Source organism: Acipenser ruthenus, chromosome 12, assembly GCF_902713425.1.
Source record: "Acipenser ruthenus chromosome 12, fAciRut3.2 maternal haplotype, whole genome shotgun sequence".
Taxonomy (NCBI): domain Eukaryota; kingdom Metazoa; phylum Chordata; class Actinopteri; order Acipenseriformes; family Acipenseridae; genus Acipenser; species Acipenser ruthenus.
Window position 1 is genome coordinate 34496540 of NC_081200.1, and position 14854 is coordinate 34511393.

Genomic DNA, 14854 nt, shown 5'->3' on the forward strand with positions numbered 1-14854 from the left:
TATATATATATATATATATATATATATATATATATATATATATATATATATATATATATAGCTCTGTATTCTCTTAAAATGCTTAAGTGCTTACTCCAGTCTATAGTCAGTCTTTACTTCTGTTTTTTGAAAGGAGAAAATTCCATGTTTATTTTACAAAACTGGCAAGACTTGAGAGTGCTGAAGAGACCTTGGACTGTTTGACAGGATTGGTTAACGTTCTGTAAAATATCAGGGGGTGTTTTTCTCCTTTCAAAAAATAGTTGCTAATGCACTTTCAATACAAGCTTTGAAAATACCATGCTTCTTTAAGACAAAAGTGTTAATGTACAAAAGTGTTATTTAACTTGACACCATTTTTAACATTGATTTCCAGTGCTTGAAGAAGAGGCTGTGGGGTTTTTTTTTTAGTTTTTTTTTTTTTTATGTAAGTTAGGAAGAGCGTTTTTGGTGCCCTTGGTGCATTGACTCTGTGACAATATTCTGGGCTTCTTTCAGTACCCCATTAGTTCAGGTAATTAATCCTTATCAGAGCACTTATTGATAGACTCAATTGCCTCTCTGTTATCAATCAAATATATTATTATGGGTGGCTACATTTTCTTCAATGAAGCCATTGTGGTTACAATCTTTTGAAGTTCAGATTAGGTTTTGAAGGGGAAAATAGAACAAACCACACTAACAATTTGCTCTGGACCTGGGCAACAGAAGTTGAACTCTTAAAACATGTAAATCTAAATCTAGAACAATACACCAACATAATTTGATTAATGTATCTGTATTCATTTATCTGAACCTTTAGGATGTTTCTATAAAGCAATCAGGGGACTGCTCTTGCTGAGGGGGCCGGCGCGTCCAGGCTGGGACATATGAAAGGAATGAAAGATGGCCAGAGGTCTCCCCTGGAGACTGGAACTGCTGCTGAGGAAGGGCCTGGCGCTGCCTGGGAAACAAACTTTCCCGGAGAGGAGACTGGCAAGGAGAAGAAAAGAGGGAGATAATTAGAAAAGAATACAAGTGTGGCCGGGTATCCCCCTCGAGCTGAGTGGAGAACTGCCCTCGCTAGGAGATGGGGCGCTGCTGGCCTCCAAGGTCAGAAAGTGAGCTTCAGCCAGAGGGAGAACAGTTACAGAGGAGGTGACTTAGGAAACAACATCAAACAGGGCAAGAACCAAGGTTTAAATACAGTAAGGAGAATGACAAAGATAAAAGAGTAAGGTTACAAATGTTGCAATTGCACTTTTTTCTTACTTTAATCAGAATCTCAACCCTAACTACCCCTGCTTTATCCTAAATACATATTAGTTGCATTATTCTGTCATGTCCCTTTGATGTGGCTCTTTCATCTGTTAAGAAAAAAAAAACAGACCCCATTGGGGCTAATTTGACCCCCCCCCCCCCCCCCCCATTTTAATGTCAGTGAAGAGGGTCTTCCATAGAAGTTTCGAAGAGCTGGCAAGTGTGGGTTTATAAATGAAGCAGGAGGCAAACGTAGCCGTTTGTAAATTGTTTAAGTTTTACTTGGCCCTTTAAAAAAATATCACACAGTATTTGTAAATTGTTTTGGTCAGATACATGTTTTTGTTATTTTATATATTTAAAATATTTTATACCTAAAAAAGAAACATTAGATTAAAACCCTTTCTTAACGGGACAATTGCAACTTGAGCCCTGTACCAATGATAACTGGGCCACCAATCACTCCGTATGCCCCCTAAACACCCTGGAGATCATTATTAACTGAATTCATTTGCTTGGCTTGTTAAACATTAAAAAACACAGATACAAAAATGATATTAACTGCAACAGAGTTCAAAGCAGTTCAATTATATACTTCTCCACAACTATATTTTCCATACCAAGCACATTCATTAACTATATAGGTTTCACATGTGTGGTTTTTAAAGAAAATGTTTGAGTAATGTTTTTCATTTTGAAACATGATATCTGGTACTACTGTAAGTTATAGAAATGTCTGTTTTCAGGCCATGCTTTCAGATAGTCTTGCACACCTCTTCAGGGGTTCTTTCAGCTGCTTCCCCTTATGATGAACATGCTGGGCAGCCAGTAATGCCCCTTTTACAATGGCACACATTTTAGACCTATATAGTGACTGAACATACACAACAGAGAAAATATTTAGTTTAATACAACCGCTTTAATTATGTTTGTTTACGTTCCATATAGATCTGCTCATGTAAAAGTAATGGCATTCCAGCATTAATAATAGCTGTGGCAATACCCTATATTTACCTAACAGTTGCCCTTGCCTTTGAACAAACTTTAACTAAATTATGGGAGGACAATGTGTTCTGTTTTAAAAAGCCACACAAGATTACAGTTTTTTTTTTATTGAAATGGCTCATCATCCTAGTTGCACAACTTTACACTATTAACCCAAAACAAATATTTACATTAAATGTTCTGTCCTAGTGTATTTACATCCAAACTCCAAACTGCCCATTTAGAACATCAATAACCACTAATAAGATCAGCAATTCAATTGTTTATCAAATATTTACCTTATAGGTGACTTATAAATCTGACTCTATTCCCTAGATTCTTTTCAGCAAAATGTACTTTACTGAGACCAATGAATCCCTTCAGGCAGTCTAACATGGGTAATAATGCTTAAAAAAAATGATAATTCTAAAAATAAGATTCTATAATGTTACACAAGAAATGGGACTCAGCTGGAAGGTAATGAATGAGAGACTGTTTTGTATAACAGTAACTCAAGGCATTTAAAATAAATATGCAATCAAATACCCATGGGTGGAAACTTGGCACACAGCAGGCAATAAAGCCTTTTTGATTTGGTCGTTGAACCAATTAATGGACAATAATAAAACAGAATTTGTGATAATTATTTCTTTAGTTAAATAAAAAAAAAATAAGATGACTTGAGGTCGATTGCACTTTAGTCACTCATCTGAGAACTATACTATTATCTGGGGGAGTGGGGGGAGGGGGCTTCATTTAAAACATGTTTCATTTATATATCCTGTTATAAGTCCTTTGTGTAAGGTGTAAACGCTGAAACTTGATCCCTAGTTGATTCATCTGCCATAATTTTACCTAAAGGACTTGGTTTTAATGTGGGGCCAGAAAAAATAATATGTAAATAGTGAAGATCTGCCACCTTGTGGCAGATATAGGAATTTGATTTTGTCTTTGTACATTTGGCTCACAAAAGCATAGTAGGCTTCAGTAATTTCGTGCTTATTAAAATGTATGATCTGTATGGTTCAACAGTTAACATAAATGTATTTGGCAAAGATGCATCTTTAACATTTTACAACCTTTATAACGTTTTTTCATAACTTTTTCTATAACGTTAGTGCTGGTATTACCCTATGTTTTAACCATTACCCTGGATATCGAATGCAGTTATATTTTATTATTTGCAGTTTTTATCAGTATAATTATATAGTGTACGTACAAAGCAGAGTTCTAAGTCAGTGTATAGGCTGCATCAAAATAAAGGTTAGGCCAACTGGCTGCTTCAATAAAAAAATAAAAAAATAATAAAAAAACTCACAAGTAATACGTAACATTTACCATTGATCATGAACAGAATAGACAGAAGACCTTTGATCATTAATTCAGCAACATCTATGACAAAGGGAAGAGAATATTCATTACATCTGAAGTTTCTGCCAAAGCAAAAGTTCTGTACTTTACTCCATTCTGTTTTTTGAGAGACCAAGGTCCTTTATATCTACATAGTCTAAGAGCCCAGAGGTGAAATTTGAGTGCCCCCACACCCCCCAAAGAAACAGTTTGGCATTTATATTATACCATTATTTATATTATACCATAAGGTTGAACTTCAGCTTGGGTGTACAGATTTTTCTGATATCACCATTTTTATATATATATATATATATATATATATATATATATATATATATATATATATATATATATATATATATATATATATATATTTAAATACAATACTTTTCCCAGCTCATAGTTAATTGAAGTGGTCTAAATAAACAAAAGATCCTCAAATTTCCTCGCCTATCCTGAGTCTAAATGATTAGTGCCCTCTGCTAGTAAAATTAAGTTTATTTAATGTAAAATTATTTTTAAACTTCAGTTTCCATCTGATTAGTGAATAATAAAGCAGGGACCTTAGCAGCAGTCAAAAAGAGTCCTCTTCTTTATATTATATAATATTTGTTCCCTTTCCTAATGCAAGAGTGATCCCTTTTGAGTGCTGCACCACAATACTGGTGGTTGTTATGTATACTGTTAAATCAAATGCTATATTGATTAGTCACACATGGTAGGAGGGGCTGATTACCTTTTCTAGACATACTGTAAGTACTTTAACACTAAAGACATGAGTAACAATCCCAGGATCCGTAATCGTCAAAGGCAAAGTATTAGAACTACTTGTGAAACTGCCTCACAGATGTCTTAGGAATTATCAGAAGAGACAGACTTGGTCAATGGAATACTATCAGCAACAGTTACTGTTATCTTTCATTCTAGGAGCCAGTTTCAAAAAGAGCCTAAGTCTTCAAGATGGTTGCACCTCAGTTACACAAAAGGTTTGTCAATTGAATCTGAAACTATGGTGGGTGACGCTCAATGTTAATTTTCAGAAAGGGAACTTGTCCATTTTTCTAAATCAACATTCTTCAACAATGCATGAAACATAAACAATGGGTAAAGCCATCTTTGACTGGCTTTGGAAACTCTAACAGTGCCTTTCACGTTGACCTGTGACCTAATATGGCTTTCATACTGGGGTCATGAGACTTTTATTTCTGGATAATAAAGAACAAATGTTTTGAGATATTGGCTTCATATTCTATACATATCTTTATTCCACTTCTCCAAAGCTCAAATTCAGTTGTGGGTGTTGTACAAGAAAACTGGTTTGTTTTTTGCTTATAAGTTTGGCCAGAATTACAGCATTAAACATGGACAGTTCAGGCTTATTGTGGAAAACTAATATGCTGATGGAAGAAAAGGCAGGGGAGACTTTTTGTCCCAGGGTCAATAGTTCTAGGTATAATTTAAAAGCCAGTATTTAATTTATATAACCTGTGATGTCAGAGGTCTATAGTTCTTTGACTGTTGACCATTAGTGATTATTGGCTGTTATTGCTGACTAGTACTAATAAATGCAATAGTTGTATAAATGACCAAATGAAATATGTATGCTTCCTCTTACACATGCTAACCAGGCATTTTTAAGACTGGGTGGAGGAGGTACAGGCAGGGAGAGAGGTTTGCTGTGACTTGTGATTGCACCAGCTTGTAGAACTTCAGGAAATCATAAGTTACCTGATAATTACCACCCACTGTAGATATCAAAGGTACCAGATAGTTCATCTCACCCTGCAGAGATGTGGCTCATTAAAACAGCAATACACCCTCAATTGATTTATTACCGATAATTGCATATAATCATATTCATAGCGTACGGCATTTTTCATACAACTCTTACATTTATGTAATAACACCTTTAGAAACAGTAGAAACAGTATCATGGGAAGACTCGACATTGAGCAGCATACCTGTCTGCACATATTCAACAAATACATTAATAATATAGGCCTACTGTTCAATATGTCGTAGACTATATAGCAATGACATTAAGAATGCCATAATTGCGATGAAACGTATATCAGCGAGTCAACAACAACTTCTGAAAACAAGTCAAATTTTCGATGGTTTAAGATATGCATGCATCTTACCTTATAAACTGTTTTCATGGGCATCGTTTTCCGTCCTCAAGGGGGCGCCCCTGTTATACTCTTTAAAATCAGGAGTAATCAAGTAAAATCTGCAAACTCACCTCACTGTTGGTATTATTTGGCATCATCTATTTCTGTAAAACACAGATAAAGGTGAAAACAGACACGAGACTGTCCAAGTGCTGCAAGCCTCGTGGTGAGATAGACGTTGTTCCTTGAAAGTTAACAGTAAACAGATAACTGCCATTTAGTTTGGATTCCACGTCAAGGCTCGTCTAATTTATAACAGAATCCTCGCCTGCTTTGCTATATGAAAATAGTACAGTAATTATATTGTATTGTACTTTTTTTTTAAAAGAACAGATGTATGTTCTGCTCCACACTATAATTCAAGTGTTTAATAACTAAACATAAATCTTATGCACAATTTGACATGTAGTTCTATTGTAAAGTTTATTTTGGTAATGTCTGCATTACATTTTAAAAGAAACACTAAAATGCCCTTGTGATCTGTTTTGCGAGATTTATAATTCATTCTTAAACATTTCGGCTTACTGTCGCAAAACATTCACGGCGGAATTGTATTTCATTGCTTTATATGTTATTAGCACTAACAATTATACTGCTGGCCTTTTCTTGATGGTATTTGGTACTTTGTGCAGTAGTTTGATTTAGAATTTGTAGATATTATAAGACGACAAATGCTAGAGACGTCATGTGCCAACAGGCGTCAAAGTGATTAGATGCCAGAAAGCTTACTGGTTTGGTTCCAGTTATGATAATTCATCCTTAAACACAATCCTATATAGCTCATTGTATTTAAAGCATATAGCCTACCTTATTGTCAGACCATAGTTTTTTTGTGAGGGTTACCAGGGTTTTTTTTTTTTTTTTTAACCTGTATTGGATGACCAACAGTAAAATCTAAATCATAAATAATGTATTTGTTAACACGTTTTTAAAAAGTTTTAAACTACCATACACTCTTTGAACAAAAGTGTTAAATGTAACACAGTTCTGAGTTCATACAGGGACAACACAATGTTGTATTAAAATGAACAAACCACAACACAATAATGTGCTTTTCTTACACAATACTGTGTTTTTAGCCACACAGACTTGCACATTAAAAAGACACATTACTGTGTTGCGGTTTGTTAATTTTAACACAAAATTGTGTTGTCCCTGTGTGAACTCAGAACTGAGTTAGGCTACATTTAACACGTTTGTTCTAAGAGTGTTGAATGAAAGGGTTAGATCATGTGATGTGGTTTATAACGTATATCCGCTCCAAAAAGAAAATCGTTTTAAAGCCACTGTGCCTCGTTTCCAGCAGTGCCGCAATCTTCAGAAAATAGAAGATAATTTAATTTAAGTAAAGAAAAGGGAAGAAAAACAGTCTATCAAGTAAAACCATACAGAAGCAATTAACTCACAGAAAGTTAACTTGGGCACGCTGGCACTGTGTAAAGAGAAGACTACAAAAATATGTTTTAGTAATGTTAAACACATCACACTCACCACTTTCCGTTTCCCCCAAGGTAGAATCCCTACATTATATTTGATACATGCTGCTTAAAGTTGCCTTACCATAAACTGGTAATTCAAGTTAAACGCATTGTTAATTCTGTCTGTTCTTGACCAAAAAAAACCCAAAAAACTAGAACTTCAAACGTGTACAAATCACTAAATATACCATTTTGTAGGGTCGTGTTCAGTCAAAATTGGATGTTAAATTCTTAAAATAAATCTACTTAACGTCATCTTAATATGGTAGCCCCTAGTGGTACGTATTTTTGTAACTCACCTGGTTACAAAAAGGATATTGTTGCTCTAGAACGAGTGCAAAGAAGAGCAACCAGAATTATCCCGTATTTAAAAGGCATGTCGCATGCAGACAGGCTAAACGAATCGAATCTATTCAGTCTTGAACAAAGAAAACTACGCGGTGATCTAATTCAAACATTCAAAATCCTAAAAGGTATAGACAATGTCGACCCAGGGGACTTTTTTGACCTGAAAAAAAGAAACAAGGACCAGGGGTCACAAATGGAGATTAAATAAAGGGGCATTCAGAATAGAAAATAGGAGGCACTTTTTTACACAGCGAATTGTGAGGGTCTGGAACCAACTCCCCAGTAATGTTGTTGAAGCTGACACCCTGGGATCTGGGATCAATAAGCTACTAACAACCAAAGGAGCAAGATGGGCTGAATGGCCTCCTCTTGTTTGTAAACTTTCTTATTTTCTTATGTTCTTATGTATTTGTTGGTGAAAAGCTTTTGTGTCACAAAAGCATGTAGTATTTCAGAGAAAAGAGGTTAAAGGGGACTTGCAAAATTGAATTGCAGTAGGGTATTTGAAAAAATATTCTGATGACACAGAAAAGCTAAATAATCAACTCAGTAAGTTTTAAAATACACAAGAAATGCGGACAGCAAGTCATGACAGGTCTTTTTGTTTAATATTAAATTTATTTTTCGTAAAACACACAGCAACATACATTTCTCATATATTTTCTTTGGATAATTCTACCAACTATACAAAAGCATCCACTTTCAAAATAAGGAGAAGATAAACACCACATATTGCACTTTTGAAGTGAGTTATTTAGCTTTTTGCCTTCGTCTACATAGAAATACCAATACAAAATAATAAAAGCTTTTTGGAGAGCTATATGAGGCTAGTAAACAAGTGATTAATAACTTCTGCTGAAAAAAGTTTCAAGTATATGTATAACAATACAGTTCATGTATATCTTTACAAAGTGTACAACTTCATTAAACAACAGTACCTGATTCTGTAACTTTTTAAAGACCAAAAACTCGAGAACATCAAAAACAATGATGTTTTACAGACCAAAAGAGTCGGCAGTAAAGGAATTAACTAGACGAAACAAGCAAACATTTTATACACAAAAAGTTGTTTTTTTTTTTTTTTTTTTTTTAAGTTATAAGACAACAAATATTATTAGTAGCCTAATTAAATAGTCCCCACAGTTGAAAAGTTGTTGTTTTTTGTTTTGCCTCTTGCCATGTAGGAAACCAATGGTGGTTTTTCAGAACCAATATTAACAACAAAAACGAATGTACAAATAAACAAATGTTCAGTTTCAAAAAGCTATACAGAACAATATACAACATGGGTCCCGCCCTGTTTTGTAAAAGTTGAAATGCCACAGCTGACATCATTATTTGTAACACATCAAGAAGGTTAACTGCTCTTTTTTCTTAAATACTGAGTCTTAATTTAGTGACACTTTTATATACATAAATTAACGTATTGTTTCCCCAAAATATGTGATCTTATAAATAGTCACTTTATTTATTTTATAATTTATTATTATAATTATTTTGTAATTTTTTTTTTTTTTTTTTTACATGTGTCTCTTCATGTGCAGTGCCAGGTGGTCGGATCGGGAGAAAGCCCTCTCGCACAGGTGGCACTGAAACGGTCTGTGACCAGTGTGTTTTCTGTAGTGGCGAGTAAGTTCATCAGATCTGGCGAACTTCCATCCACAGCCTTCCCAGTTGCAATGGTAAGGTTTCTCACCTGGAAAAAGAAAATAACAGACAACTGGTTATTTTACCTTGTATTTCCAATAAAAAATATTCACTATTTTTTTGTTATGGCAATTTGACTAGAAGGTATTAACTAGTTATGATCTTTTCCAAAATAAGTCAAGTATACAAATCACTCTTATCTCACAAATTGTCAAATAATAATAATAATAATAATAATAATAATAATAATAATAATAATAATAATAATAATAATAATAATATTTACCTGTATGAGTGCGCATGTGGGCTTTCAGATGAGAGCTCTTGGTGTACATCTTCCCACAGCCCGGAAACTCGCAGCTGTGGGTTGCTGTCCGCTTTCTTGCCCAGGATCGGCGTCCTCGTTTGGGTTTGCAGTCTTCTGGGGCGCAGACGGGCGCAAAGAATTCCAGGTGCGGAGAAGACGGAGGAGTCAGCATCATACCACGCATGCCTTGGTGATGGACCTTCATGGGCTCTCTAAAGATGTTGAATTGTCCATGAAACTGAGGCGTGGCTTGGTGGTGGCCATAATGGTTTGTATATGAGTTGCCGAAATGGTACTGCTGATGAAGGGCCATGTGTGGGTGGGGGTGCATATCAGCGATAGAGTGGCAGTCTTTTGGAACCATTTCTTCTAAGCATGCCGATTGGGGTACCCTGGGATGAACAAACCCATGATGTGGCATTTGATGAATATGCTGTTGGTGGTGCATGGGCAACAGGGGTGGCTTTTGGTCTATCATCTGCCCCATACATTCAGCTGCCATCATGCATGAGTGCTCCTGGTTCTCTGTTTTGATTTTTAGTCCCATGTGGTGCATATTGTCCATGCCCATAGATAACTGAATAGGATTCCCCATGTTGGGTGTCCTAAGTTCTGTGTACTCCCTTCTATCCACCACTGCCTTCATGCTATAGTCCTGTTGAATGTCACAAGAACCGTTGTAGTTCAGCTCTGGGGTTAGGAGTTCAGCGACCAGGCTATGGCTTGGGCTTCCTGAAAAGCTATTGCTGTTACAGTAGTTGTTTGGCGTAGGGTAGGAGCCGTCGCTGTCGTATACAGTACTGCAGCTCTCAGGCGTCTCGGGCAGTGGGTAAGCTGATGGGTGTAAAGAGTTATTCCCATTCTCAGATGCAATGGTATTGGACAGGATAAACTCTAAATCCAAGAATTTGCTTAAATCATCTTCCTCCTTCTTTGATGACGCTGACTCGACGACATTGAATTCAACTTCAATGCGTGGCCTGAATTCGTTCCTCGCTCCATTACCGTCGTCGCGCTCCACCTTCCACCTCTGCAAGATGACAAGAGAAGAAAAAAAAAAATTTTTATTACAAACAAAACGTCAATGCAAAGCAACCAGTTTCTAGTCAAGTATTTTATTTAAATATTTCTGTTTGATGCCTGAAGCTGTCATCAGGCAAAACCAGACGAGCCAGCTTCATCAAACATATGGAAATGTAACCTGTCATCACTAAAGCAGGTTTGTATTTTTTTTTTTTTTTTTTTGTATTACTACACATTAAAAGCATTTCACAGTATCGCATTTTAGTATTCAGTAAGTAGATACTGTACCGTGTTTTGGCTTGCATGTAAAAGATAGTTGGTAGAAACCAAATGTAAAAATAAGAACATTTTAAATGAATTAGTCGTGCACCCGGTATCAGCAAATATAAAGGTATTAAATGTGTTGGTATAGGTTTTTGAACAATAACACAAATATCCAATTACGCACTGGCACATTTGACAGTTTAAAAACAAGACACCCCACGAAAGTTTAAAAAATAAAACTTACATGCACAATTTCATCTTGTTTTTCATCCATACTCTGGTCAGCAAATGTGGAGATTGAAGGTAGCATGGCATCGACGAGAGCCATGGTAAAGAGTTTGTTTTGACAGGCACAAACTCCTAGCAATTGGTCTCAATTCCTAAATCCAGTCAGTGAGGAAAAGTTGAGATTTAGAGACTGTTCTACACCGCAAAAACTTCGCAACTGCTTGAACTTTGAAAGTGGCTGGATTGTTTTATCTCGCCACAGCCTGAAAGGCTTGGCTAGTGTTACGTTCTAATTGGTGTAGCAGAAATGAGACCACGCCCATTGTACCTGCCCTTCTTACCTTTGCCAAAAAACCGATTACGCTTCTTATGAGGGTGGAATTACATAATAATCTCAATAGCCTTTAATACTAAAACTAATATTACTGAAAGACAAAGCAGAACCAGTTTTCTTTCTTTCATTTTCTTAGCTAAATAAAGCTTTTTTTGTGCTGCTGATAAAATAAAACCTACAACACTTATATGTGTATGTGTAATTTAATTGTAGTTAGACGTATGGCTTTATTTAAAGATCAAGTTACAACCTTTATTGTGACCGTTTCAATTAAGACACTCGGCGAGAATTATGTCCATTAGGGAAACTAAGCATCGTTTTGTTTTCTAATCCCTTGCTCTTAAATTGTTTATTTTGGTATTAGGAGAAAGAAGCACCCCGTGTAAAATCTGATAACAAAAAAAATATATATATGAGGTGACTGATAAACACAGGTGCATATTCAAATACGAATAACCGTATGAGATTAAATAGAATAAGATGTTTATACATTGTATTCTAATAACACTTTGAAAAAATAACATTTAGTTTAGTTTACCATTTTTGATTTCGCAATTTAATTTATAGCTAGTCTTTCAAATACTGTACAAAGCAGTTCCAATTATATTTTAAATATATGCAAGATTAATAATATATACCACTGTAAAACTGCTGTTTGTGTGTCTGCAGCTTTTATTTCTAAAAATGCACTGCTATATTTTAAAATTAATTAATACCGGTAGGCTAATAACACTTGTAGTACAGTTTGCCAGACAGCATTAGAAAATCGTATTATTTGCCTGTTCAAGTTGTCAAAAAGTGATAAGGCCCCTTATGTGTGATCCAGGTTTCTGTGGGTAGCCATTCTGGTTCAATTTGACAGCAGCGGTATTGGGGGTGAAAATGTAAATGTAGATTTTGAGGGGTGTTTTTTATTTTTAATAAATAAATAAATAAATAAATAAATAAATAAATAAATAAATGCAACAACATTGCAATATTAAAAGTCACCTATTTTTTTCTTTGTCTGTCTGCCTGTCTTTCTTTTTTCCTTTCTTTCTTTCTTTTTGGTTGATTTAAAACATACAAATATTTTAAAACTGCGTTGCACTGGCAATTTGCCCAAGCAGGGAATGTGTCAAACACAGGGCTCAAAAGCTGTTCTTCTGTTGTGGAATATTTTTCGCTTAAGTATCCGGAATGTAGAACATATTCTCACTTTACAGCAATAGGGGGCTCCACTAAACTTCTTAAACTTAAATCAACAGCAACACCCGTGCACTGAAGAAACAAGGCATAAAGCTAGATCAAACAGAGATCAAATTAAAAGACAAATAGTGTAATCAAGGCTGATTATTGTATCTTCCAATCCAGAGATACTACTGCAAACAAGTTAACAGTTAATATTTGATGGACTGAATGTTACCTTTATTTCTTTCTCTTTTCATAACTACGATTAAAATGACTGCGGATGAAATGAGGTCGCAATTAATTTGTTAATAACTCTAATTATGATTAAAATGCTCCTTTACAGTAAATAAATAACAATAACAATATCTTATCATTTTTATAAACATTCTAGTGACTTGAAATAAATAATGGTTAATCTTTTTTTAAAAGCTTAATTAAAAAATGCAGCTCAATAATCTTTAGCAACGAAGAACAGGTGCATTCGTGTCCACACCTGCAATGATACCTGTGTTAATGAAGTGAGACATTCGAAGATTTCCTATCAATGAACATTTCTTGTAAGTACAGATAATTGAAATTTTGGTGAAGAGTATGCAAAGCGAGATTTATTAAAGTATTATTTTTAATATTGTTATAAATTGACCTTACCTTAGTGTTGCCTACCAGTTTTATTTACTTCATAATAATAATAATAATAATAATAATAATAATAATAATAATAATAATATAGTTCGATGTATAATTAATTATCATGTCCAAATCTATAAGAAGCATCTAAACACAAGCCATTGCTTGCTATAAAATAATAAAGGGGTTAATTTAACAACAACGCCTTTTCTCTTGCATCGCTCAGCTCTGGTAAACATGACCATTTGTATCAGTTAGCCGACAATATGTTGACCCATTTACACTACGTTGTTAAACACATGATTAAAACGCATGCATGTTTCTAGTTCCTATATATTTATTTTGTATTTGATCGTTGTAAATGGTTGTAAGCTTCATTAACACATTCGAGACAGTAAATAACAGTGGTAGGCTATCGTTATCAATACACTGTCATCTAATATACACAGTCCTGTTACATTATTTGTTACTAAATGGACCACTGTATGTTGCTTGTTGCTGTGTTTTATTACTAGGCAGATGTGGACATTCACTGACACACACGTGCACTAATCCCTCTGAAGGCAGGCACAGCAATTTACGTTTCTGTTTTTTTTTTTTTTAACAATTCAGGATACATTGAAGTTAGAATTTTAAAAACAAATCGTTAACAGCAGTATGTTTGAAAACAATTTTAAAGACACAGCGAAAACGAAATTAAGATTTTTGAACCAGAAAACACTTATAAAGTCACTTTTCTTATCACTGTTTCACAGTGTTTTCCCCGGCTGGACAAAAAACAATGTTATCAGGGCAAGGGTTCAAGAGCCAATCGGAGCTAAGCTATAAAACCCTATTTACATGGAAATAGACTCCTGGCATCAATAGGAGGAATCGGCAGAAAATAAAGTACAAAGTAAAACAACCAACAGCAGGCTAATACAATTTCCACGAGTTTTAAGAATAACAGATCATACATTTGTTAATCTATAGGCTGCATCTGCATCTCTATATTCGTTGACCAGTGTAAACTCCTTATAATCTCTTTTTAGCACAGTATATCTTTTGACAATAATAATAATAATAATAATAATAATAATAATAATAATAATAATAATAATAATAATAATAATAATACATGTGTGTAATTACGTCCCTTCAAGCAATGCGCAAACAAGTTTGTATAGGTTACATTTTGTAAAGCGCATCATTCATCAACGTTAGAGTCGACGCAGAATCAATCTAAAATAAATAAATAAATGTTATAGGCCTATACGCATAAACTGAGGAATAATGTCACGGTATGTTATCCACAATATAGTTATAAAAAGCTGTTTCGACAGAGAGAAGTCTTTAAAAAATATTTTATAGACTATAATATTAAATAATACACATCTACTGCGAATGGTGATTTTTTTCTCTGTTATGGTGGCGTTCCAGGACTTGTCTCTTCGTTTTTATACCCCGGTTATTTTTAACCTGCCTACGCAAATCCTAAATCCGGGATAGCCGATGTGTCTGGAGCCAAGTGGAAATGGAAATGGTGCAAATTTCCTGAACTAACTCTGGATAGCATTGGGGCAGCAGGCTTCTCTCAACTTTCACTCTACCCGATGGGGGCTGGGGAACCACGACTCAGACCCTGTGACCAAACATAACTGTTATTGTTACACTGATTGCTGAGATATCCAGTCATGAACGC

The 14854-nt window shown here is 34.9% G+C and overlaps 1 protein-coding gene across 1 annotated transcript; it reads right to left on the reverse strand.

Annotated features, from left to right (window-relative positions):
- Positions 1 to 8623: 8623 nt before the first annotated feature.
- LOC117416844 (Krueppel-like factor 4) lies at positions 8624 to 11285 on the reverse strand. The gene is made up of 3 exons (XM_034028264.3): positions 11059 to 11285; positions 9507 to 10557; positions 8624 to 9269 (listed from the first exon to the last, which is right to left on the reverse strand). Exons 1-3 carry the CDS (start codon positions 11140 to 11142, stop codon positions 9094 to 9096), a joined length of 1311 nt encoding a protein of 436 aa, XP_033884155.1. The 5' UTR covers positions 11143 to 11285; the 3' UTR covers positions 8624 to 9093.
- Positions 11286 to 14854: the final 3569 nt, after the last annotated feature.